This window comes from Sceloporus occidentalis, unplaced genomic scaffold (assembly GCF_023333645.1).
Source record: "Sceloporus occidentalis isolate IW3139 unplaced genomic scaffold, rSceOcc1.0.p SCAF_291, whole genome shotgun sequence".
Taxonomy (NCBI): domain Eukaryota; kingdom Metazoa; phylum Chordata; class Lepidosauria; order Squamata; family Phrynosomatidae; genus Sceloporus; species Sceloporus occidentalis.
The window spans coordinates 677,287-705,000 of NW_028317271.1; the positions used below are offsets into that span (position 1 = coordinate 677,287).

General features: G+C 42.9%; 1 protein-coding gene across 1 annotated transcript; it reads right to left on the reverse strand.

Annotated features, from left to right (window-relative positions):
• LOC149275407 (calcium/calmodulin-dependent protein kinase type 1-like) lies at positions 1-27,620 on the reverse strand. The gene is made up of 11 exons (XM_089504762.1): positions 27,535-27,620; positions 10,657-10,788; positions 8,438-8,512; positions 7,570-7,708; positions 6,965-7,091; positions 6,593-6,668; positions 5,562-5,674; positions 5,262-5,340; positions 4,739-4,826; positions 3,549-3,681; positions 1-104 (listed from the first exon to the last, which is right to left on the reverse strand). Exons 1-11 carry the CDS (start codon positions 27,618-27,620, stop codon positions 1-3), a joined length of 1,152 nt encoding a protein of 383 aa, XP_089360888.1.
• Between the last annotated feature and the right edge of the window lie 94 nt (positions 27,621-27,714).

Genomic DNA, 27,714 nt, shown 5'->3' on the forward strand with positions numbered 1-27,714 from the left:
TTAGACCCTGTTCGACTGGGGGCAAGGGTGGGTGCTGTAACTCAACGAGTTGTTCTCTATGGACTTCTGACTATAGCAGTCTTGGCAGCTCTCATGATGGGAACCTATCAAAGGAAAGAAAGAAAAGACACAGAATATTTAAAAAAATTAAAAAAATGTAATTAAAGAGTATTGATGATCGGCGGATTTCTGGGAATTATATAATAATTTTTTAAATTATAAAGAAAAAAAAATAATAATAAAAAAATTGGATTGGGGGAAAAAAAAATATTAGACAGAAAAATATCCCCACGGGCTACTGGATCCAAATGACTTTTTTTTTTTTTTTAAAGGTGCGTTTGGCTATTGAAAATCTCACTATACTAAAAACATGTATTTTTTGCACTATTTGCTTAATCATTTTCGACAATCTCCAAAAATGGTTCAATTAAAAAATAATCTTCCCGGCGTGCAGACGAAGAACCATATTGAGAAGAAAAAGAACAAAACGATGTATGACGGACGCTCCGGGTTTACCAGCACAACTCAAGGGCACAAATAAAATAAAAAAAAACACTTCTCCATCATAAATTCCTGAAATGTTTGGCCGGCAGATTAAATTAGGAAAAATGTATATGCGCCAAAAATGATCATAAACACAGAAATGGAAGCCAGATGTGGCCAGTACTTTGACAGGCTTAACAGGCTTTTGATCCGGTGCTTTTATATTATGCAGACAACAGAAAGAACACAAAGAAATGGTTCAAATGGTTACATTGACTCCCAAAAGGGGCAAGCGGTCACAGGTTAACCCCTTCATTGCAAGGAATACCCAGAGCGCCCCATAGTTTTCCCACTCCATACCAAAGCATTTCGAATGGCCGCAAAGGGCCACTTTAGTTTTTGGGGACGTGGCAAGGAGCGAGGCTATGGACGGAAGTTTACAAATTAAGAAAGGAATGATCAATCTGTATGATATTGGCTTATATTTATCACATTCCCTGTGTCTGGGGTGAGTGTAAAATTAACCCTGTAAATTCCCCTAATGATGTAATATCCCCTGGTGAGGACAACAGTGCATAACAGGGGTGCGAGTTGTGCAAGGGTGTTAGAGTGAGTGTGTGCTCTAGTGCGTCTGCTAGTTACTGGGGAGAGGCACTCGGTTGTGGTTGGCAGCCGTGGAAGAGGTTAGCTCAGGACAGCTGCCGAGTAAGCATAAATATCTAAAGCTGCGATTACATATTCACTAATTGTATCGCATTTAAAACTAAATTCGTCTTCTATGTTGAGGCTAAACTGATACTCCCGCTGGAGGAAAACTCTACCCTGACCTTACATTCCTATCCATCATGGGAAACTCCGTACACGCTGCATCACACTCCAAAGCTTTTGCCTTATTTAAGATGGTTTTGCAAATATATAAGTAAGGAATTGGGCACCAAAAACATTCGGGTAACTGAAATCTACTGGGTTTAATGCTCTTTGGGTACGTGCATTCACTACTGTCCAAAAGTTTGGGGTAACTTCAAAATCTCCTTGTTTTTGAAAGAAAAGCACAATTTGTAGATTAAAATAACATTAAAAAAGGATCCAGCGCAGACGGGGTTAATGTTGTAAATGACTGTTGTAGCTGGAAGCGGCTGAGTTTTAATGGAATCTCTTCATGAGCGTACAGAGGCCCTTTATCACTCCCATCACTCCTGTGTTCCAATGGCCCTTTATCACTCCCATCACTCCTGTGCTCCAAGGGTCCTTTATCACTCCCATCACTCCTGTCTTCCAATGGCCCTTTATCACTCCCATCACTCCTGTGCTCCAAGGGCCCTTTATCACTCCCATCACTCCTGTGTTCCAATGGCCCTTTATTACTCCCATCACTCCTGTGTTCCAATGGCCCTTTATCACTCCCATCACTCCTGTGTACCAATGGCCCTTTATCACTCCCATCACTCCTGTGTTCCAATAGCCCTTTATCACTCCCATCACTCCTGTGCTCCAAGGGTCCTTTATCACTCCCATCACTCCTGTCTTCCAATGGCCCTTTATCACTCCCATCACTCCTGTGCTCCAAGGGCCCTTTATCACTCCCATCACTCCTGTGTTCCAATGGCCCTTTATTACTCCCATCACTCCTGTGTTCCAATGGCCCTTTATCACTCCCATCACTCCTGTGTACCAATGGCCCTTTATCACTCCCATCACTCCTGTGTTCCAATGGCCCTTTATCACTCCCATCACTCCTGTGCTCCAAGGGTCCTTTATCACTCCCATCACTCCTGTCTTCCAATGGCCCTTTATCACTCCCATCACTCCTGTGCTCCAAGGGCCCTTTATCACTCCCATCACTCCTGTGTTCCAATGGCCCTTTATTACTCCCATCACTCCTGTGTTCCAATGGCCCTTTATCACTCCCATCACTCCTGTGTACCAATGGCCCTTTATCACTCCCATCACTCCTGTGTTCCAATGGCCCTTTATCACTCCCATCACTCCTGTGCTCCAAGGGTCCTTTATCACTCCCATCACTCCTGTCTTCCAATGGCCCTTTATCACTCCCATCACTCCTGTGCTCCAAGGGCCCTTTATCACTCCCATCACTCCTGTGTTCCAATGGCCCTTTATTACTCCCATCACTCCTGTGTTCCAATGGCCCTTTATCACTCCCATCACTCCTGTGTACCAATGGCCCTTTATCACTCCCATCACTCCTGTGTTCCAATGGCCCTTTATCACTCCCATCACTCCTGTGCTCCAAGGGTCCTTTATCACTCCCATCACTCCTGTCTTCCAATGGCCCTTTATCACTCCCATCACTCCTGTGCTCCAAGGGCCCTTTATCACTCCCATCACTCCTGTGTTCCAATGGCCCTTTATTACTCCCATCACTCCTGTGTTCCAATGGCCCTTTATCACTCCCATCACTCCTGTGTACCAATGGCCCTTTATCACTCCCATCACTCCTGTGTTCCAATGGCCCTTTATCACTCCCATCACTCCTGTGCTCCAAGGGTCCTTTATCACTCCCATCACTCCTGTCTTCCAATGGCCCTTTATCACTCCCATCACTCCTGTGCTCCAAGGGCCCTTTATCACTCCCATCACTCCTGTGTTCCAATGGCCCTTTATTACTCCCATCACTCCTGTGTTCCAATGGCCCTTTATCACTCCCATCACTCCTGTGTACCAATGGCCCTTTATCACTCCCATCACTCCTGTGTTCCAATGGCCCTTTATCACTCCCATCACTCCTGTGTTCCAATGGCCCTTTATCACTCCCATCGCTCTTTTATCACTCCCATCACTCCTGTGTTCCAATGGCACGTTGCATTCGCTGATCCAAGTTTAAGTTTAAAAGGCTAATTGATGGTTAGAAACCCTTTTGCAATTATGTTACAGTCAGAAATGTCCTCGTTTCCATGGAAACAGCTGCATGGCCCCAAACTTTTGAAGTGTAGTGTATATGTGAGTGTGTGTTCAAGTAACTTTCACTGCTTTATAATATGGAAAAACGTAATGTTCAGACAGGAACGTATACACCGAAACGCTGACTTCTGCCTTTTTTATCTCACCATGGTTCTCTCCAGGCGTTAGAAGGTTCCCGTGGCACGGGCTGGTGGGGGTAGTCTGTCCAGGTCCTTCTTGGCTTGTACCCAGCTGCAGCTTGCGCATGTGCCGCACCACGGCCGTGGCATTGAAGGCTTGCTGCGCAGGAGAGATACACAGAGATAAAGCATCGGGCGGCCCGGAAAGCACTGCGGGGAAATCGATACTCGATCCGGCCGAATCGCTTTCATAACACCGCCCCGAGTCCGGCAGGAGTATATCTTTAATAGGTCTCATATTTTTACCCCTTAAAAAAGATTAACTGTAAATTGAATTGCGTTTAGTAAATGTATCCCTAATTTGATTATTATGAAAAGAATCTGTTTCCGTGGAAACGATCTCGAAAAAGAATAGTTAAGCAGACATAAAAGCATCAGCGCGTATCGGAATCAAAGCTCTTTTGTTATTTTTTTACCCGGTTTTTGCTCCAGGGACCCCATACTGTGCCCCAGGCCTGGAGGTCGCGCATGCACACTTAAAACACCGACCGTACCTGCGCTTACCCGCCCAGGGTGTGATAATTGCCCCGGATAATTGTGCAGAATAAAGCTGAAGGGGAGGGCGGGGACCATATTAATGCAGACATATTGGATTTCTCTGCAGGCAAAATATTTCAACATCATATAAAAACTTTTCTGTTCAAAATAGAAAAACGGAATCTACCAGCAGAACGGCCCCATTCGGCCCCCGTCTAGTCTGCCCGTTTCTCCTGCTGTAAAGACTCAAACCTTAATCAGTCGTTGGTCTCGTCTTAGATTCAGGAGCCGTATGCCTATCCCATGCATGTTTAAATCCCCTCACTGTATTACCCTCTACCACTTCTGTTGGGAGGCTATTCCACCTATCTACTACCCCCTCAGCAAGGGTGTTTCAAACGTGGCATTAATCATAAATCATATATCAGAATCATAATATATTCTGTGCAACCAAGCACTGATACATTTGAGGGTTTTATTCCAGATTATTCTTATTATTTTTTTTGTTAAAAACTCAAAAACTACAAAAAAAAAGAAACATGAAGCAAGCGGTGTAAGCACAGCGCCCCCCGATGGTTATAGGGGGTAACAGCAGTGATACTTTTCCTACAAGGATTTCTGTTATTATTTCTATAGCGCCGTCATATTCCGTGTCGCTGTAGAACGGGAATAAAACTTACTTTCCATCTGCTTTTTGCAAAATTCTTTCTGATCTGCTCGCTGACGGATTCGTGAATATTCTTATCCAGAGCCGTGTCTCCGGCGATCCTAAAGGGAGAAATAAGAAATAAAACAGGCAGATCATTAGCCTCCACTATGTGAAGCCTCATCAGGCCCTTTTTATTTAATGCTTTTAATGTACTTTTTTTTTATTTCAATAAAAAGTTATTTGCGTAAGCAATAAGGAGAGCGTTTAGTGGCATTTAGTGGCAAAACCAGAATAGCTAATTTAATAATTTATATATATGAATTTAATATATATTTATATATATATTTTTTTTTTAATATACACAGATTTGAAGAGATTTAAAGGTACGGATTTTGGAATGTGACAGATCAATAATCTCGGCACAGAATGTTTGATGTTATCCGGTAAGGATTTACAAGCAGCTTTTAAAGATTTTATATATAATCCGTAGAGACTGAACGCTACGCTGTTATTCCCCCCCCTCTAATCTGCTTCGGTCTCGGACCGGCTCTTACCACGGGTGCTGCAGGGCTTGGTCACAGGTGTAGCGTTTGTTGGGGTCTTTCTCCATCAAATGCTGGATGAAATCTTTCGCTGGGGGTTCAATAGGAAATTCGTTTAGTTATCGAGCCTTGATCAAACTTTTAACAGAGTTATCCAAGAAGCCCGCTTTACAGTTAACAAGAAACGAACCACCCGTGAGTAATTGTATAAAAACACAAGGAATGGAGTTCAACGGCAAATATATATATATATTACTATATGTAAAGTAAGAAAGGGGAACCCCGGGGGATAACTCCCGGTCATGCTGGTACCTGAATCAGAAATATCATCCCAGTACGGAGAGTCAAACTCATACTCAGCCTTCAGGATCTGTTCAAAGAGCTTGGCATCGTTTTCGTCGTAGAACGGGGGGTAACCGCAGAGCCTGGGGGTAAAACAAGAGAATGCAAAGGGACGCATGAAGCAACAGCGCCCAAACCCATTGGGTTTTATTAAGTAGACCGTGGCTTTTTAAGGTGGGCTTCAGTAAAATGTCCTGGTATTGGCTTAATATACAGAATCGGCATGGCCCCTGGTTGGCCTTTCTTAATTCATGTTTCAACTCAACACATTGACGATAACAGATCTCCATCAAGTTCCTTTTTGCCCTTTCAGGACAACCGTCAACCAGTCGATATACGCTTACTGGAAACCAGTATAGAAAACACCTTCGTTCAACAGCATACTGCCCCATTCTTTCACTTTTTACAAGTTTTAATACATTCAGTTAGATATGTTAATTCATGCGCTGCCTTCTCCGACAACCCATTCCGTGTCTCTGCTTTTCCACCTCCACTCCTTTTCCTCCAATCCTCCTTCTCCACTGCTCCGCTCAGCCTCTGACTTTGCTTCTCTGTCTTCATTCTTCTTTCCTCTTCGGAGCGCTTCCGCAACAGGTCATAGTCTCCACACACTTCACTGGGACAATCTCTCCCCAGAATAGAGGAACGGAGGAGAGGTCGTCCCCATGGTGTGTGCAGGGGCTCAGCCGTGTTGCCGAAGTCCTCTCGAGAGAAGAAAACACCCGGAGGAGCAAAGACAGAGGAAAGGAGAAGTAGAATCTGAGAAGGAACAGCGAAGCTGAGATAGAAAAACAGCGAAGCGGTTGCCGGGGAAGGTAGGTAGAGAGCGAGTGAGTAAAAAACGACCAATTTCTAGAATTTTGTTCCAGAAAATAAGGTCTCCAGATTTCAACCAAACTGAAAGGGCAGGAAGAAAAAATTTGTTGTCCAAAAACGGACGGCCATTGCTGCCCTCCCCGCGTCCCGCTCAGCTGTCCCTCCAGAAACTGGAAACTACTTACAGAATGTAGGCAATGACGCCAATGGACCAGCAGTCAACAGCTTTGCTGTAAGGTTTCTGAGCCAACACTTCTGGAGCTGCAGGAAAGAAATACAGACAAAAAAAGTGTTACTATGGAAAAGGGTCATCACCTAAAGATATTAATGACATATTTCAGCAAGCCGCAGGGTCACCAAAACGTTCTAAACCTCAAGGTTCCCCTCTTCAAATTCAAAAAGGGACCTCCAAAGTCTTAAAACGTAACTATATCTTACGCTATAAACATTGTTTCACTAAAATGTCACCAGATCTTTCATCAGCTCTGGAATGGATACAGAAATATCTATTTTATGTGCGAGACGTTAATCCAAAAATAATTAGTTCCATGAATTACCAACATATCCAGGCGTCCCGCAGGCTGTTGACATCACGCTTCCCGACCCTTCGATTTTTGACAACCCAAAATCACTGATCATAATTTTCGAGTCTTCGTCCAGACTGTAATAAAGCAGGTTCTCCGGCTGAAAAACACAAGATGAATGCGGACGGGTGAGAGGAGATCGAGGCGCCCGCCATCCACACCGAGACACGGGCGGCTACAGGGTACTGGTTGGATAAGCCACAAGCACTTAGTAAATCGAGCCCCTTCACAAACTGTTAGTTTTACGTAAATAGTCGTCAGTTTGGGGGATTAATTTTAGGGACTATTACATTTTCGGTGCTATGGCTATCATGGTGTATAGATCCCTTCCTGCAAGGAAAGCCAGTAAATCCTCTCTTTATGTTTCGTAGTTATACATGTTTTTTGTAAAGTAATGTTAAAAAAGATCTAAAAATATGTTTTTTTACCCACTGTGATGCGTTTTAGAAAAGGTAGCATCAGAAACAACCCCAAAAAAGATTCACAGCTAGAAACGGTTCAAAGACGACGATCTTCTTCATGGGATATCACAGGGCAGGAGAGGAATGAATTTTCAGCTTACAGGGCACGGAATTCACCTTTAAGTCCCTGTGGACGATGCCCATGTCGTGCAGGTATTTGACGGCGTCCAGTATTTGCCGGATGAGCTGGCTGGCGTCTTTTTCCGTGTAGAACCCCTTTTCCACGATCCGATCGAAAAGCTCGCCCCCCGACACGCTGCGGTAACGGGAAAACAGTATGTCAGCTTTCACGTCGCGTGCTGAGCCGTGAGACAGACATTTCCACCTCCTCCTACCACAGGCCAATGAGCGCTACACCTCCGACGAAGTCCAAACAGCCCCTCAGCCATCCAACACCCCCTTTCGTAGGCGCCCGGGAACGATTTACCCGCAGGCCGAGGATGTCCAGGGAGGCAGGGGCATATTCTGCCCCCCTGCTGTGTAAGAGGGTGCCAACTGACCCATTGGGCGACCACAACTGCTCCCAGCCAATAAACACTATGATGGCTGCGCCATGTTGGCCCGGCGATGCTCGTCTTGGAAATTATTGGGATATGATGTCATATCCTGACGCCCAGCGGTAAGCATGGTGGGGAAGGGGGGGGGCTGGCGGTACTGCCCTGGATCAGGTCTACGGCGACGCTGATGGAAAATACGCCACTGCCGGCAGGTAGAAGAGCAAAAGTAGACTTAAATCTAGACTGCTCTAGAAGTGCTCTTTTTTCCATTAAATCTGTGTAGATGAATATGTTATCTGATTGACTCCGCTCCTAAAACATTACTACACCCTACAGATTATTCCCCCTCTAGCGGCCAGGACTTGGTATTTTCTGCTGTGACAGAGGAATACCAGCAGGGGGCGGCAGCAGACCACCCCGTACTCTCCTCCTCGTCTTTGCGGATCATAGCATCGGAAGACACGATTAAGCGCGATCTGTTCACTTACAGCTGCATGATGAGGTACAGGTGACTCCGGTTCTCGTAAATGTCCTCCAACGACACAATATTTGCGTGTTTGATCCTTACGATAAAAAACATAAAAGATGAAACATTAGTGTTTGAAGTTTTATAAATTTTTTTCCAATGTTTTCCGTATTATATCTATCTCAACAACTTTACGTTAACCAGAACATCAGAGGGATAGACATACGGCTCCTGAATCTAAGACGGGACCAACGACTGATTAAGGTTGGAGTCTTTACAGCAGGAGAAACGGGCAGACTAGACGGGGGCCGAATGGGGCCGATCTGCTTTTGCTCCTATAAACATATGAATACCACGTTGGTTACCTAAACATATAGAGGTCTGGCCGTATATCTTCCCCCGGGTGCCGCTAATTGACAGGAAAAGCTAATGAAGTTTTTATATTTTTTTTTTAGGAGGGTTCTGGGAGCGGAGACGCCGTTAACCCTTTGCAGGTATTAAAACGCTGGATGACAGGAATCCGCCGCAGAGGATGTTTTAATGAAAGCCACCGCGCTTCTGAGTCACGGATCTTCGCCAGAGAGAGTTGTGTTTTCTGCCTGCTGCCCACGTAGGAGAACGTTGGAAAGAGAAACGGAGGAGCGGGGGAAAAAAAGGACAGAATAATGGCGTGTAGGTGTAAGGAGGGCTAGAGAATACAAAACGTAGAAAGTCAGGGCCAGATACACAATGCCCACGCCAACCAAGTCACCCGGCTGCAGGGGCTGAATCAAAGAATGTAGGCGTCAGGGCTGTACATTAGGGACACGGGGTCTGCCCTCACGCCACAAAAATCATATAAGTATGAGTTCTCGCTCTGTAATCGGACAAACACCCCGACTCTTTATCATACTGCCTATGGGAAAGAGTTTAGAATGACTCGGTCTTAATCACCCAGCTGGACATCCTGACTAATGAAAGCCCATGGAGGAGCTGAAGTCATTAGCATTGCCATAAAGCATCAGCTCGGTGTGGTGTTTGAGGGGTACTGGTTGTACCCCTCTAATAGCCACCTTGAAAGCCAGAGAGGGGCTATAATAAAAAAAAGATGAGCCGGATAGAAATGTCTAGTAAGATAAACGGGGTGGGGGGGGGTGTCAGGGGCAGACCACGGAGGGGGGGGCAGCAGGGGCAAACCACCAGCTAAGAGGGAAGAAAATCCTTCCAAATCCCTGCATTATGGGGAATCAGAGAGTCATTTGTGCAATTCCTCTGCTTTGGTAAATGAGAGATTTCTTAATCATCCACAGTTATAGATAAGTGAAGGGTCCTGGGCCCTGGACAAGGAAGCGGGATTAAAAGAGACAGACAGGGAGAGAGACCAAGAGAGAGAGACAGAGAGAAACAGGGAAAGAGAGCAAGAGAGGGAGGAAGAGAAACAGGGAAAGAGAGCAAGAGAGGGAGGGAGAGAGACAGGGAGAGAGAGCAAGAGAGGGAGGAAGAGAAACAGGGAAAGAGAGCAAGAGAGGGAGGGAGAGAGACAGGGAGAGAGAGCAAGAGAGGGAGGGAGACAGAGAGGGAGGGAGACAGACAGAGAGAGACATTGAGAGAGAGGGGACGCTGTACACATGTTAGTTATTCTCGCAGGGATTCCCACCGGATTCCCAGTGGCGGATCGGACGCGGCACCCAGGCTGGGCAGATCCTAACGAGTTCTTTTCCGTACTGCAAACTTTTTACTTCTGGCATCAATTCTGACAAGAATTCTGACTTAAAAGTTTGACCTATACATTATCCAGGGCCAGCTCTGCTTTCTGCAGGAGAAACTCACTTGCGTCGGCCCCTTAATAACGTCCAGTTAATTCATCGAGTTAAAAATGTTTCTTCTCAACTTACCTACAACTCGGCAAATAAACCCCAGGGTCACTAATACCAGAGCAGATCGGCCTTGATTATACGATTACCATGGTAACCTGCAAACTGCCAGGAGCCGCAGGTCTACAGAGTTTATTTAAAGCGTAGGATGGCAGCTATTATTTGGATCCGCAACACTCAACTATTTAAGCACATCTTTAATCCAGATTCGTCTGTTACTAGAACCATCTCTACCGAGAGGCTGATCTCCTTCCTCTTACCCAAATCTTATTCTGCAATTTACGTCCCAATAACATTCTATACGTTAGTATCTGTTTTCTCGCCTCTAGATGTAGAGATGGTAAGTGCCTTACAGCCGAAGCCGAGGCTCCGCGGGGGCCGGACTTACTTCCTCAGTACAGCGATTTCATTCTCAATGCTGGTCTCCTTCCCTTCCAACGCTTTTTTTGGAATGCACTTTATCGCCACCAACTTCTGCGTCGTCTTTTCCTCGGCAAGAACTACCTCGGAAAAAGCCCCCCTGCGGAAACATGGCGGTCACAGAGATTAACCTCCCATTAACTTACACCACAGAAAATGGGGGGAAAGCTTTTTTATCCCTAAAAATATTAAATTCCTAATTAAGCAGATCTGTCACATTACACAAATATTGTACTTTGTTATTCAATTTGCTAAATAAACCTATCTAACCCTCTTCCTAGGAACAGCATGAGAGCAGTCGCTTTAACTTCCTGTTTGAAGCAGTCGCTTTAACTTCCTGTTTGGAGCAGTCGCTTTAACTTCCTGTTTGGAGCAGTCGCTTTAACTTCCTGTTCCCACAATCTGCATGATAATTCCACCCCCCTGAGCGAACTCTCCCCTATTGTTAAGTTGCTGACTGTTATTCATTAGTTTAGGAAGCCGATGGGAAGCGGGAAGGCAGAGAAAGTTATCAAATAATCCGAATTTTGCTACAATTATCAGCTTCCTTGGGGTAAAAGAGTCCCTTTTGAGGACGAGACATCTCTAAAACTACCCGTATGACACGAAATACGAGAGATATAGATTTTTTACAAATAAATTTAGTTTTACTGTAATAGTGCATATATATATATATATACATACATACATACATACACATATACACACACACACTCGAAAGGTGGTCCTGGCTGACAAATATTATATTAGAGGCCAGTAAATGAATTAGAGGAACGGTATACAGTATTACCGATATCATACAGTATGTTATTATTACTAATTAACAGTACGGCGCTTGTGAACATGAAATATGCTGACGGTACGAAGCTGGATTCCTATATATAGAAATGATTCTAATCTAATTCTCTCCATCTGTATCACCGCCGCTGGGCATTGGCGTGTCACTCATACGATTGGGCATCTCGTCAGGTGAAGGCGATTCTGTGGACGCCCAAGAATCGTGGAACTGTCCAGAGAGCGGGCCAAAAAATTTTTAATAAGGTCATTCAACTTTGTGTTTCCTAAATATTAAGAATGAGTATCTTGTCCAGAGTGAGTAGGAATCCCCGTAGTTTTTGATGCTTCATATAGTTGTTAAGTTATATATACACACATATATACACAGACACACACTAACACCTAAACGTTTGGGGTCACTGAGCTGTTTTCATGGAAAACAAGTAAATTTCTGGCTGTAACATAATCGCAAAAGAGTTTTCTAACCATCAATTAGCCTTTACTTAAAACTTGGATCAGCGAACACAACGTGCCATTGGAACACAGGAGTGATGGGAGTGATAAAGGGCCATTGGAACACAGGAGTGATGGCAGTGATAAAGGGCCATTGGAACACAGGAGTGATGGCAGTGATAAAGGGCCATTGGAACACAGGAGTGATGGGAGTGATAAAGGGCCATTGGAACACAGGAGTGATGGGAGTGATAAAGGGCCTCTGTACGCCTATGAAGAAATTCCATTAAAAATCAGCCGTTTCCAGCAACAATAGTCATTTACAACATTAACCCCGTCTGCGCTGGATTTCTGATCCATTTCATGTTATTTTAATGCACAAAATGTGCTTTTCTTTCAAAAACAAGGACATCTCAAAGCGATCCCAAACTTTTGAACAGGGGAGTCGGACACTTGTAGGAACGCAGAAGATCCTTCCAAACCACAGGCAGGGAACGTGATGAGGTCCATCTAAGCATTATTCTAAAAACCTAGAAAATCTATGTGTTCAATTTTATTTGAACCGGCCTTCTTCGCACACAGGCGGACGTATCCACAACATGTGTATGTAACCTACGGGCATCGTGCACGGCAACAGAAGGCAGAGCTTAACTGATCACATTAGATAAAATTACTGTGACGGCTAACATGCGCAAGCGACGGAACTATCCCAGTGTGATGGAATGATTTATCTGAAAGGCAATGGTGCCCCGCGCAGCCCGGTGCAACATAAGCCGGCCGCATGCTTTACGGGCAATATCTGGGTAAACAGGGGCTGCACAGACCTAAATGTATCATTAATTGTAACAAGAAATTACGATTTACTTTAACTGCCAGATAGCAACACAGCAAAGAAAAATTCAGCACGTCCATAATTTATTCTGGGCTCACAAAGTCATTAAAATAATAATAAATAATAATAATATTATTATTAATAATAATAATAACATCAACAATAATAATAATAAAAATAAGAATTTATTTCTCCATGTCTTCCCCGACCATTAGACAGCAGGCTACGGATAGCGTTTGAATATGTATTACCCTCCCCGGTATTCCCCTTTATGTTTGCTTTACAGATCTCACCCAGGTCTTTCCCGTTTTCCTGGCAGAAAATCAGATATCTTTGTAAAAATGAGGAGGCTGGGGGAAAAAAAAATACATAAAACTGCAGCGCCATATGGATTAGAGTAACAAAGACTGGCTTTATTTATAATCTGATAATTTCACTTTTTATGTGTCATTTTTTATGATTCTAAGTAGTTTGGATTGAAATAAAAGAAAATCTGTATAATATACACAAATTATGGCAGAAGGGAAGCAGAATAGTAATAATATCTCAATAATAATAATTATACTCTTATCCAGGATGAATATTAAAGAAGCTGTTCCACTTACTGAATACCCAAACCCTTCTCTAAAATAATCACGGAAAAAAATTGCCTCATTTATCATTTTTGCCAGAAAGTGGAGGCTGGTAGATTTAAAAAAAATATATATATATATATTTTTTTTTGGTGTGTGTTCTGTTTTATGTGAATTAACATCTTGAAGTGAGCTCTGTGTTGCCAAGAAAGAGTGGAGAAAATACCCTTTACGATGAGGTTAAAGGTGTCACAGATGAATCATCTCTATTATTTTATAAACGTCAAGGCAAAAGCTATATTAAAAAGAAAAAACTTCATTGACCCTCCTTAATGGGTTCTCAGTAATACTAATACCTAAAATAATAATAAAAATTAAAATAATAATTCTAATAATAAAAAAGGTGGACACCAATATGGAAGCCACCATGGGGTTAAGAATATGGATCCCGTTGCGCAATCCCAGTTGCATCTTGGACAGGTATAGAGGCATCCCCTGGGTTTGATCTCAATATAGAATGCAATGGAAAACAGAAACTTATCACCAGGATACACCCGTCCCCTGGAGAAGATCGTTTCTGCTGCATCTACATCATGTTGGCACTAAATGTAGCTCTCCAGTGTTTATGGAGATGAAGCTTCCATCACCATGGACTGGAAGTCACCAGGTTTCTAGGTTGCTCTTCTTTATCCAGAGCTTTCCATTACAGAAAGAACTTGGAATGGAATAAAAACAAAAACAAATGAAGTCACCTCTTTTGTCAATTAGAATTCCACTGAATTATGTTCAAGTTATGAGGCACCTTGATAAGGACTAATTAATACCCGGGCAGACATTTTCCAGCCGAATCATAAAGGAACCTGTTTGTTGACCTGTTGTTCCTCTGAGGCAGTTCCATCTCTAAAGAAGACCTATCGGACATTCCAAACAGAGCTGTCCACAGAAGGGTAAATTCCCAACTGGCACGATGGGCAAGTAATGTTAATTGGCTGAAGTATGAAACGTAAAAGAACTTCCACCAACAGGAGAAGGTGGAAACTCTTTGACGTGTCATCAACGTTCACAGTAAGGAAAAATGGGACACTAGGCATTCTGACTAATGAAGTATCAAGAGGACCTTCTCTATAGAGGTTTAGGATAATTGTGTGTGTTAGCGTGCGTGTTAGCGTGTGCGTGTGTGTAACAACTAGTAACTGGTGCATTGAGGTACGGCTTTCAACAGCTTGTCTACTGGGTCGGCCGAAACACTAGGAATAAATAGCTAAAACCCAATAAGTACCAGGAAATTACTAAGAGATAAAATTTAGGGTTTTAATTAAATGTCCACCATTATGTGACAGAGTTATAGTTGCCATAGTATGAAAGAGGCAAAGATACTGTTAAGACGCACTCACACGCCACTAGCGGCACCCCTGCCGCAGGCCGAATCTGCCTAATAGGGAACCTGCCCCAGGCTACTTAACGCCTCCACCAGATTGGGAATCTGCCCCAGGCGCTTAAATGTAATACAGAATCCAAAGTGAACACAAAAGCTTAACGAGCACGAGTGGGCATGCCAAACCCCACCTGGCACTACGAGGGTTAAGTACGTGCTTGCCAAACGTCTGGCTGTCCCCTCCACTGGTTTAGCCGCTGTCTGCTCGCCTCTCCCCAACGCGTTCTGCTGAATTGGATGCCTGACAAAGCCATCTGCCTCCATGGTAACAGAGTATAATTCACATTTATTTTTAGGAAGGTATCAGAAGGAATCCAATGAATCTGAAGGCATCGCGTAACATAGATGCCCTGGAAGGCCCTTGTTACACGTGCGTCACGCAATCCGACACAGGCTGTACTAATGAGCGGCTTAACCCCGACGACGCCAGGCTGAGCCGGGTACATTCCACTAGTGACGCCAGATCCACCCAGGGGTGGCTCTCTGATGTCACGCGCAAAAATGTGATGCGTTCCTTCATCCCGCTATCTTCAAATTAAGCCCCAGAAGAGGACCCTGAGCCAACATTGACACGGAGCGCTCATGCTGAATCACCCCCACCTTGACATCATCACAGCCATTAGTGTACCCCAAGAGTGGGCCAATAATACAACTCCCCCTGCTGGACAGAAGGCAAATGCAAAAAGTTGAGTCCATAAAAAAAAAAAGAGTTGTATGGAAAAAAAACAACAACAAGAAAATATTAAAAAATATATTTTTTTACTACAAGAAAAAAAAAACTCAGTAGCAGAATGGGCTTAATGTTTGCTGGAGCCAAGAACAGATGAGAAAGTAGTCGCGATGTTTTGCCAATCTGTCTGTTTCTGCTCTGCCATCCCCAGAGAGGAGTCTAAGCCGATGGCGAGACTGTCATAACATTCACAACCCGTAACGGGGGGCGAGCAGCGACACCTCGCTCACACCTCTACACGCAGGAATTAAAAAGGCAGCCGCCGCTACATTCTGTAACATTCGCACATTCCATATGCTCCCATAAATTAATACATTCCATTACAAATTTCTCCACCTCCTTTTTTTTTTTTTAGAGCACTTAAAATAAAAAATATAGAAAAAAAAAAATGAATGGTGTTTTGTTTTTTTTTTTTATGTATAACGTTTCTGCGCCGTTACAGTTCAACTCTGCTTTGCACCTTCAGTTACCAAGGAAATGCATGATGAACGTGGGCAACGTGCGGGTATCTCTCCAGCTGCTGTAAACTACAATTCCCATCATGCTCAGCTAGCAAAAGCACGTACACTTTGCTGCACATGTCACTTTTCTTTGGTTGACCTTCGTTCATAAAAAAAGGTATTTTAGAATACAGGGTATCTTACTGCAAAACAATTGCTAAATAGTAAAAAAAAAAAAAAGTTAAAAAAAAATATATTATTATGGAAAATAATTTAAAAAATGGGGTTAATAAGCATAAAAAGAGGGGTTAATAACTTGAAAAAAAAAAGCACCAAGTCAAGACCAAATAACATATCTGGGATCAATGTTTGCCCCCCGAGTTTCAGGGGTTTACCCCAACCTTGGGAATAGATTCTCGGGATCGCACAGTCTGAAGCTGATATCTGAGCATTCTCGCTAGTGCTTTTCTCCCTGCTTTATCACAGCTGGAATCCCTGCTTGAATTCAGGTGACTTCATTCAGAATATCTTTGTCTCCTGACAAGTCATGGCTTTCATAATGACCGTTCTTTTAAGCCACATGGCTGCTGCCATAGCCCAATCACTGCCATGGTCCGACGGGCTATTAACGGCAGAATACTTAGGTATCTCAATTAAAGGGCCACGGAGACGATACCATAGAAATCCTATCCGAAGGGCGGTAATTGGAGCCGCCGTGCAAGGTGTTCCAGGTCTGCGTGTTACTGCAGCAGTTAAATCCCCGATGAGGGGGTGTATGTCACAGGGCGGGGAGGCGGGGGGTAAAAAAAAGAATCTAATTATTATGATGTGCAGTGGAATTTGCTTCCCGATCCTCTGTAATAAGCGGCATTCACGGCATTGCTAAGCAACCCGGCTGCTGTGTAGACACGGACCTCATTGGATGACGGGTGACCTGCAGAGGAGCGGGGGCAAACGAACCAAAAATAAATAAAACATTAAAAACCAGGATTTAAAGAAAAAAAATCATCATCATCAAAAACTGCCAGTCCCGTCTAACCTACATCTAAGCCGGCTTATGATGTCATACGCATTGATGTCATCGACACATTAGCAGTTATTTTGGGGACCCCATCAGAGGAGGGAGGAGAGAGACGTTCGCCAGCGTGACGGGGATCATTATCTTTAACTGCTACAGTGTGTCAGATTTTTAATAAACGGAAGATCGCAGAGTTCCGTAGCTTGTTCTGGAATTAAATCCATCCGTCGCGTCTTCACATTCGGGCCCCTGGTTTCGTTAAGGGCCGCTAACAACCCGAAGCTATTCCTTAGGTACATGTGTAGAGCAATTACATCGAAAAATAACGGTTTCATTTAAAAAAAAACAAACATTCATTTTTATAGGGTTTATGATCAGGGATCTGAAAGAGTTAACAATTCTCACTACCTCTCGCCTTCGTGAATTTACACGTTTTGGGGGGAGGTTGAAGGTATTTATACATCTGTTAGTGTTGTGTTTCCTACATTATAACATGCAAAGTGTGAAGGAATGACGCTTCCATTAAACCACTACAAATAAAACATAGATCCAGAGTGTCCCTATTCAGCTTGGCCAGTCCCGCTTTTGGACCCAAATCCCTCTTTCCTCCCCCGACGCCCCTCTTTTTCTAGGAGCTCAGAATATTTGCTGGGTATGAAAAACTAATCACAAGCTCTTGGGATCGGGGTTCTTCTTCATCACTGCTGCGCCTTGGCTCAGGGTTAACAACAAATCCCATTAGGCTCTGCCAAGCACATGAAACCTGGTGAGATCCCCCTAACTTCTGGAAACCACTTTTCTCACAATAATAATCTAGGTACTTAAAGAGCAGGAATGAAGTAAATTTAATAAAAAGGTAAAATATATAAAATATATTTTCTGAATCAGTTTTTTTCCCCTTTTTAGGGCAGATATCATCTGGAATTTGCCCACCAGTCCTCTTGGGTTGTTAAACTTTGCCCCCCACGGACCTTCTGTTTCCCACACCTAGGGCTGGTGATGTGTGTATTTCATAAGGGCGCGGTATATGAGATAACGCCAGTTTGCTGGAACCCGTGATATATTAGAGTTACTGCCAGACGTGTGCTTTATCTGGTTTTAAAACAGAATCAAACACATCATATAAACACTAACATTAAACAAATACGCAAAAGATTTTGCAACGGGGAAGGCCAAGTGTTCCAGCAGCCATCCGCAGACCCAGCGTATAGAAAGACACCCAAATCCATCCCTGGTAAACTAAATCATTCTTAAAAATCCCCCAAAAATCTGATTAAAATATATATTTATTTATATATAATTATTATGCTTGATTTTTAATAGGACTCCATATCTTCTATCATGGGACAGTCCTGATTGCAGGCGCTGTCCTACTGTATACCTACCAACCCACCCGCTTCCTGAGCCAGCCCGGACCCTCATCACCTCTTGTTGCACCCTTCAACTAATTTGGACACCTGAAATGTTGGGGATTATGAACATATCCGGGAACTCCCCGGGTTTCGCCCTGGAGAATCCTCAGAGGCGGGGTCCTAAGTCCCCGCCCATTTCTCACTTAAATAGGAGGGGGACTCTGTAAAGCTATTCCAGGCAAGGGGAGGGGATTTTAAAACATGCGACACGGCAGCTCTAACAGCACAGAAGAAAAGCCGGGGTAAATTCCACCAGGCGTACAAAATAAGGGAAAGAAGTTTTACATCTCCTAAGAAATAAGATTTTTTCCTTAGTTTCATTTTAAAATAAATAAATAAATGATTGGCTCCAGACATAAACCTAAATTCTTTCCTGATCTCCAGCAGACAAAAGTAATAAAAAATAAATTAAAAAAAAAAAACACATTTTTTTTTCTCTTTTGCCAATTCGCTTCATTTTAGCCGGCAGAGAATCGTGACATGGCGGCGGCGGCGTGTTGTTGTGACGCGCGGTATGTTTGGGTGGGAAGCCCTAACGAGGTGTCGGGAGATATATTTATTTTAGGGCGCACTGTGTTTCCATTCCTGCGGTATCCGATAGCCCGACCGAATGTATAAATACCGTAAATCACGGACCTTTAGAGGGTTCCTTGTCATTGTCGGTGAACCAACGCTCAGCGCTTGGCTAACTTACATAAATGATTCTTTTAATTCTGTAGGGAAAATATATATATATATAAGGAAGGGGAGTTGGTCTGGGGTGGTTGGGGGAGTGATAAAAAAATTGGATATACGTCGAATGTGACAAAGTACAGGAAGAAACATATTTCTGAGAAGATGTGTTAGAACATTGGGTCTCCATCATACCCTGCTCCAGGAAGCCACCCCTGAAGGTCCACAGACTTTGATGTCCTGTTTATGCATATATTTTAGCTTCACAAACACAGCCTGCAGTGGAAGGTTGGAGGCCGGGATCACAGGGTCAAAGCATCAACTTGGTGGCGCATGTTCACATGACCAGGTGCCTGAGACCCTCATAACCATACCTGAGATCCTCATAACCATACCTGGAAACTCTCCGGGTTTGACTCAGAGAACTCCGGGTCACGGGAGCGGGGTATTGGCACAGCCCACTCCCGCCCACTTCCCCTTTAAATGGGGGTGTTTCCCACAATGTCATAGTGACCACCCACTGACGTCACCAGAACTGCCCACTGACATCATCAGGACAGCCCACTGACATCGGTGGCCAGTCCTGGCCCCGTCTCTCAAGGGCAGGCTCCAGGTAGCCTGAGCTCCAGAGTTCCCAGGTATGCCCACATAACCACAGCTTTGTGATCTACAGGATCAGATACGCCCAAGTAAAATAATACGAGGGGCATCTCTATAGCCCCCGACCATGCATAAAGCATCAAAAATCAACCTCTTGTAAGGCATTGGAGGCACCTGATGGGAGGAGTCACATACCTCTGCCAAATCAGGAACCTCGGGGGTGGAGCTAGGGAGCGCTACTGTTCATGTGCACATTATAACCGATCTCACAACTGGCCGATTCAGCTGTGATTGCCGGCAGATCGGCCCCATTCGGCCCTCGTCTAGTCTGCCCATTTTTCCTGCTGCAAAGACCCAAGCCTTAATCAGTTGTTGGTCTCATCTCGAGCCATATGCATGTTTACATTCCCTCTCTTTATTAGCCTGTACCTCTTCTGCTGGGAGGCTGTTCCATTTATCTTCACAAGATCATGAACATTTTAGTATGTTATATATATATATATATATATATATATAAAATATATTTTATTTATCCCCCAGTCAGCACCTCCTGTCACGTCCCCCTTATTTCTAAAAAACAAATAATTGATAATAAATAATAATATGTATATTCCTTAAAAGCTCTTTTTTTATTATAGTGCCTGTTAACCCCTCTCTCTCCCCCTCAGATTTCCTGTTATGGTTACAGAAGCAGAAGTACGCTGGTGGCAATCTAAGATCACGCGCAGCATTCAGGCAGGTTTTTTTTTTTTATTTACTGATTATTTTTTTTTAAGTATTTTATAGATATTCTAATCTGTTAATAACAATAAATCCTTTACTGGAGCCTTGGAAAATGTTTAACTTTTGGTGCATTTTACTTGAAAACTCATTAGAAACAAATAAAAATATGATGAATTTTCGACGTGGGGACTTTCTTTTTCACAAAGGAAACCGCTGACATAAACCTAGACTCCCCTCGACATCTATAAATATATATATTTACACGGAAACAACTTCCGCATTCACCAAGAATTTTATAAGCTGAGAAGCACATCAGGCGTCTGAATACTGCAGATATCTAATATATCATAATCTAGGACTAGAAGATCGAGGGGCTAAGTGTAATGTAAAGAAAATGTATTTCACTGAGGGTGTGGTTGATTATGGAACAGGCTCCCAGCAGAAGTGGTAGAGGGTAATACAGTGAGGGGATTTAAACACGCATGGGATAGACATATGGCTCCTGAATCTAAGATGAGACCAACGACTGATTAAGGTTTGAGTCTTTACAGCAGGTAAAACAGTGACTAGACGGGGGCCGAATGGGGCCGATCTGCCATATGCCTATACAATGCATGTTTAAATTCCCTCATTCTACTAACCACTTCAGGTGGATGGAGAATCTGACCCTTGCAGCCCTTTATGTAAATGAGAGCCACCCGCCAGAAATTCCCAACTGCGTTTTAGGCAGAGGTTTGCTTCCTACCGCGACGTAAAACACTCGAAAAGTCTGTTAATAAAACGGATGTTCTCTCCCCAGCCTTCCGACAAATATTTATCCAAATTCACAGATGTATAGACGACTTCCCGGGAAGACACAGCTGGGACCCGAAACATTTAAAGAAACATTGTTACTTCATTACATTTATATTTCTATATATAATATATACACAATATTACATACAAATTCTCCGCTAAACATTGGAATGAAGGCAGCAAATCTGTAATTTCGTGATCTTTTAAAATGTACTTTTTTGGCAACGCGGAGCACATGCTACATTTCCAAGCAAGCGTTTGGATCCGGGCAAGGAGGAATTCTCATTAAAAAGAACAAATTAGGAAATGGTATTTTAATTCAAGAACATTATATTATTATTATTATCTGTACAATGTATAGATGGAAAATAAATGTCGAAAATTCCAAATTTTATCCAGCAATGTCGCAGTGATCATTCCCATCGCATCGATTAACCGCTGTTGCTTAAACCCCCTGACCACCACGTTGAATCTAAGAAGGACTTCTCCCCAGTGTTCAAAAACGTGCCATAACCAGCTGCCGGAAATGGGTAAAACACACAATATTTCCCTTTTCCTTGGAATTCCTACATATGGATACACTCAACCGGGTTGCTACGGCAACGGAATCCATAAGCCATTCCATAATACGTCGGAGATTTTTTTTTTCCCCCCCAATTATCCCTTCATACCCTACGTTAAATAGTTTCCAAAGAAGATCTCCGAGGTCCCATATGGCCTGCGATGGAAACGAAGGGATCAGATTCTGGCGTTTTCGCGATTCTTAGCGCATCAGAGCCCCCCCCCCCCCCGCACACCGGCTTTCTCCAGCTGTTTCGAAGAAGCGTCTGCAGAAAGATGAAAGTTGAGAAACGCAGCCTAGCAACATATCGGCAACGACTCTGCTTCATACAATAACACGGGACGTTAATGAAAAATAATTCACAGCCGCGTGTCTGTTCTCGACAGCCGCAAATACATCGTTAACGGGGGAAATGCGCGTGCCATACGTTTCAGACCCCTCCGAGAGAAAAAATATATATAAAATAAAGGAAACCCTTTAATGGAAAGTCTTCTTGGTTGGAGGGAAACCCTACAACGACTCGTTCCATCACATAATAAACCAAACAAATTCCTCCCACCGTAAGATGATCACTGTCCCCTCATACTAAACATAAAAATGTAAATTTTTGTGTGTTAGGGTCCCTTTAATCCTAAAACGTGGCTAAAGATTCCTCTCCATTCTATTATCCAGGAAACCCAGCCAGGAAAACTTGACTTATTATTATATTTGGGAGTTTGGCTAAATATCAACGGTTACAGAAGAATCACAAAATCTGAATTATTCAACCCAAAGATCACAATACCTAGCCAAAGAAAAAGAATGCTTGTATCGGTTGCCATAGCAATGCAAGATTATTATGATGCAAAGTAACAAAGCTGTCATGGTGGCAGCAAAGGGATACGTTCCTCAACCAAGGTGTAGATGAGATGAGCCTCGTGAGATACTTGATGACCCACCATGGACTGGGTTCCTCTAAAACAATAAAATTCCTGATTCCCGGCATCCTCAAAGTATTGTGGAATTTCCAAATGGCCGGTTTGACTTATTTCGGAGTATTTTGGATGGTCGCCTTTTTTTACGTTCCAGCCGACTAGGAGGTTTGGCTTGCAAAGCTGAAATGGGGAGTAAAACGTCAGAAGCGAGGCTATTAGCACTTGGTAACCATTTGAAGCGAACAAAATGGGGTGAAAAAAGTTAAACGCACGTTATGCTTAGAATAAACATCTTAAACTGTTAAGTAAATGTTTAGAGTTTCTGTACAAGCAGCTTTGGTGCATGAAATATTCTGTATCTCCGCAGGCAGGCACAGAGCGCTCGGGATTTAGAAAAGAAAAAAAAATCATTATCGTCTACTCATGGTCTCAGATTTTTTGTTGCCTTTTGAGGTCATGCCTTCATATTGATCCCACTTTATGTCCAATTTACGTGCCCCGTGTAATTTAATAGAGGCCGTGCGGCAAAACAAAAAAACACATTCCGAGACGGTCAAAAAACGTTCTCTTCTTTTGTAGAGATTCCTGTAATAGAACCAAATCATCATCGACGAGGAATGAAGCTGAAGCATGAATGAAGCATGAATGAAGCATGGGCTAGAGATCTGTTTTGGCCAACAACTCTGTCTTCCAGATGAAGTCCATCAAAACCCTCAAGAACTTTGGATTCTGAACCAAAACTTCTCACACCTGTCTTTTTCCCAATATCCAGTAATATAAGAGCATATTGACTGATCTTGCATTTGTATAATGAATAGATATATATATATAGCGCTAGCAGAATGCTTGGTTGTATTAGCAGTAGAAGGGGGTTCTCGTGCCGGTGTACAGAGTACTGGTGAGACCTCACTTGGAGTATTGGGTACAGTACTGGAGACCAGATCTCCAGAAGGATTTAGATCAAGGGTGTCCAACCTGTGGCCCTCAAGCTGCTGCAGGACTACATCTCCCATCCTCCTCTGCCAGCCATTGAGCTGAATGAGCATTATGGGAGATGTAGTCCTGCTGCAGCTGGAGGGCCGCAGGTTGGACACCCCTGATTTAGATACTTTGGAGAGAGTTCCGAGAAGGGCTACTAAACTGGTTCATGGGTTACAGGATAAAATGTAGAAAAGTTAAAGGATCTTTACATATACAGCCTGGAAGAAAAAGACGTGATGGGGAGTCAAAGGTTTAAAGTAATATCAGGAAATATTACTTTCTGGGAGGGCAGTGGATGCATGGCATAGCCTTCCTGCAGAAGTTGTTAATACAGTGAAGTGAACATTAAAAATAAAATTCTCTATTTTAAAGCTGAAACACTGCAAGTTTATAAAGTGTATAGCAATGACAACAAGCCTATTGTGCGACTTCCGTTTATCGAAATGATTGTTTACGAGATAACCCTAGGGAAATCTTTCCATACTTCCCCAAAAAGCCACAAGTTCCCTTTCAGCGAGACGAGGTCTGATCCGTGCCCACTGTTCCCTGGCATGCACAGCAAGCGAGGCTGACTCATTACGGGAGTCGGGGCGCTTTACAGATCAGCGTTTCCAGTAACTCAGCCGAGTGGTGGGAAGGCGCTGGACAGAGTACAGTTCTTTTACATAATAAAAATCACAAGTTTTCATTTGGATCCAACAGGAAATGTATTAAAATCCCAAGGATTGTTTTCTTTCCTTTCATCTTTTAGAAAGGGTCGTCCTGCGGGGGAAAGCGAGGAGTCTCCAAGTAAAAAAGCGATGGTTCTGTTTATTCAGCTCCAAGAAAAACAGGAAATACTAAATATTCAGGTCTAGAGAGGCAGAAAGGCTTAGAATACACACTCTCCTATTGTGTCTATACAAATATATTTTAACACAACACACTCCTTATACATAAATATATATATATAAACACACACACACACTAATACACACTACTGTTCAAAAGTTTGGGGTCACTGAGCTGATTTCATGGAAAACGAGGACATTTCTGTCTGTAACATAATTACAAAAGGGTTTTCTAACCATCAATTAGCCTTTTAAACTTAAACTTGGATCAGCGAACACAACGTGCCATTGGAACACAGGAGTGATGGGAGTGATAAAGGGCCATTGGAACACAGGAGTGATGGGAGTGATAAAGGGCCACTGGAACACAGGAGTGATGGGAGTGATAAAGGGCCATTGGAACACAGGAGTGATGGGAGTGATAAAGGGCCATTGGAACACACGAGTGATGGGAGTGATAAAGGGCCATTGGAACACAGGAGTGATGGGAGTGATAAAGGGCCACTGGAACACAGGAGTGATGGGAGTGATAAAGGGCCATTGGAACACAGGAGTGATGGGAGTGATAAAGGGCCATTGGAACACACGAGTGATGGGAGTGATAAAGGGCCACTGGAACACAGGAGTGATGGGAGTGATAAAGGGCCACTGGAACACAGGAGTGATGGGAGTGATAAAGGGCCATTGGAACACAGGAGTGATGGGAGTGATAAAGGGCCACTGGAACACAGGAGTGATGGGAGTGATAAAGGGCCATTGGAACACAGGAGTGATGGGAGTGATAAAGGGCCATTGGAACACAGGAGTGATGGGAGTGATAAAGGGCCATTGGAACACAGGAGTGATGGGAGTGATAAAGGGCCACTGGAACACAGGAGTGATGGGAGTGATAAAGGGCCATTGGAACACAGGAGTGATGGGAGCGATAAAGGGCCTCTGAGCGCCTATGAAGAGATTCTATTAAAAATCAGCCGTTTCCAGCTACAATAGTCATTTACAACATTAACCCCGTCTGTGCTGGATTTCTGATCTATTTCATGTTATTTTAATGGACAAGATGTGCTTTTTTCAAAAACAAGGACATTTCTAAGTGACCCCAAACACTAGAACGGTAGGGTACATGGTTTGCCATAAAGGCATCTGGAGCATTTGGACCAGTGATTATCCTAATTGGTTCGATAGGCTCTGTGCCCCTTGGGATTTCTTTTTGTTGTTGTTGTTTTTGTTATATTTTACCCAGAAAACAAAAAAAGAAATTTTCCATTATTTTTGCTTTTTAATGATTTCCTTCTAGTTTGTTTACGTTCCAGATCACAAAATCCCCACAACAAACAGAAGCGCTCAGAGCGATAGTTCTGATTCCAAGTTTCCACGAAGTAGAAACAGGACAGGAAGTGAGGGGTTTTGTGACTTCCTGTCTCCAAGGACGGCGCTCTGTAAAAACCCCCCTCCTCCCCTCAATGACCATCAAATGTGTCAATCTTCATTGTATCATGTTTGGCTTCCCCAAAGACTGTAGGACGCCATGCTTTAAGGAAACATTGTCCGAGAAGCTAGTGGAGGAGGAAGTGGACATTAAAAAAATAAAAATAAATAGTGTTTTATTCAGTGTTAAATATTACAATCCCATGCTAGATTTGATGGTTTGAGACCGTAATACCACGTTGCCATGCTGGAAATTAAAATACAGATGTGCAGTAAAGGGAGCGTTCATGGCAAGCTAGTCGTCATCTGAGCTGACAATCAAAGCTACGCATTGTCTGGTTTTGGGGCAACAAATAATTAGGAGGCATAAAATCAAATAATTTTATATTATCTTATAAAAAACGTAAATACTCTATACACCTGTGTGTAATATATATATATATATATATATATCTCACATACACACACACACAATTCCGTCCTGATAATAAAATCAGCTTCAGGGGTAGTTTAAATCACTCTGAATTAGTTTCTCCCCCGAGATGATTTTGCGCAGGGCAAACTTGCATCCCTGGGGTAAAGTATCTTAAGGCTAAACTGCCTTATAATTCTCAGTCCACTTTCGCATAAGGCTTGGATTTCATCTTCTGCTTCGAAAACAAATTGTTTAACCTGTTACTTCGTACATTAAAATTTCTGACTACATTCCTGTAAAGCACATTATTATTTATTGTGTTATATAGCACCATCATATTCCGCAGCGCTGTACAATGGGTAAACAGGACATAACAACTTGACTTTCTTGACAGAAACACGGGGTATGGAGGACCCTGCTCAAAAGAGCTTACAATCTACTATCTACGTTAACAGGCCATGACCATTTAAGTAAAGCCATAAAGTGAGACTGTGTTTAATTTTTGCCAGACAAGAAGCCGACAAGGCCCTCTTGGTTCATTAACAGACTAGTCGAAAAGAATAGTATAACCAAAAGTCAAATAACTTTTTTATAACACTATACATACTTACGCCGTGGTACATAAACGTTCACACGCGCAAACAAAACTTATTTTTAAAAGGGGAGGACAAACATTGACTTGTTGGATCCCTTAATATTATTATTCATTTGCACAGGGACAAAGCAAATATCTTGGGGACATTAAATTACGGTTACATGACACTGAAATTATCCGCCCTAGCAGATGGGGAATGCCTGCCTCGGCTCAAACAAGGGAGGGAAAGATTTATTCTGCAAATCTAATTGCTATGGCTAGCTTTATGATGTCTCTCAATAATCACACACACACAAAAAAATACTTATAAGCTTAAAGGGACACAAAAGGTTCTTTCCTGGAGTTTTAAATGTATTTTAAATATTCACATGTTTTCAACATGGCAACAACCCAGCAACAATAATAAATATATTTTATTTATTTTTTTTACCGAAAAGTTTATCTAAATTTTGTGGGTTTTTTCCTCAAACTGTGTTTGGCATCAGCAAAGTAAAAATGTCTGCTTCCAGTGGAATTTCTACTACACATCCAAAATATATTACTTTAAAAACAATAGGTTTACTGAATTTACCGTTCAGAAGGATATTTGGTGTTGAAAGCGACACATGTAGTTTAACAAAAGGAAAAATGCACATCTTGGCTTGACCCAGTTTCAATGTACTTACGTTCCGAGGACATCCCGAAATTCATATTTATCTCTAATGTCTTCAGCCCTCTTCTTCCAACTTGGTCCATCGTCTTCAAGGGGCATCCTGAGAAACGTCTTTCTTAATGTTTCCGGGGGGAGCTTTAGAAATACCTTTAGATTAAAAAAAAAAAAGTATCTAATTAAAGGGTTTGGCCGA

What these genes read in the sequence shown, in the direction of transcription:
- LOC149275407 (XM_089504762.1), bottom strand. Translation starts at nt 27,620, where the DNA reads ATGCCCCTTGAAGACGATGGACCAAGTTGGAAGAAGAGGGCTGAAGAC. An exon ending in CGGGACGCCTGGATATGTTG is followed by an intron (nt 6,669 to 6,964) that starts GTAATTCATGGA and finishes TCTTTCCTGCAG; the next exon opens with CTCCAGAAGTGTTGGCTCAG. An exon ending in GGATGATATTTCTGATTCAG is followed by an intron (nt 5,341 to 5,561) that starts GTACCAGCATGA and finishes TTGAACCCCCAG; the next exon opens with CGAAAGATTTCATCCAGCAT.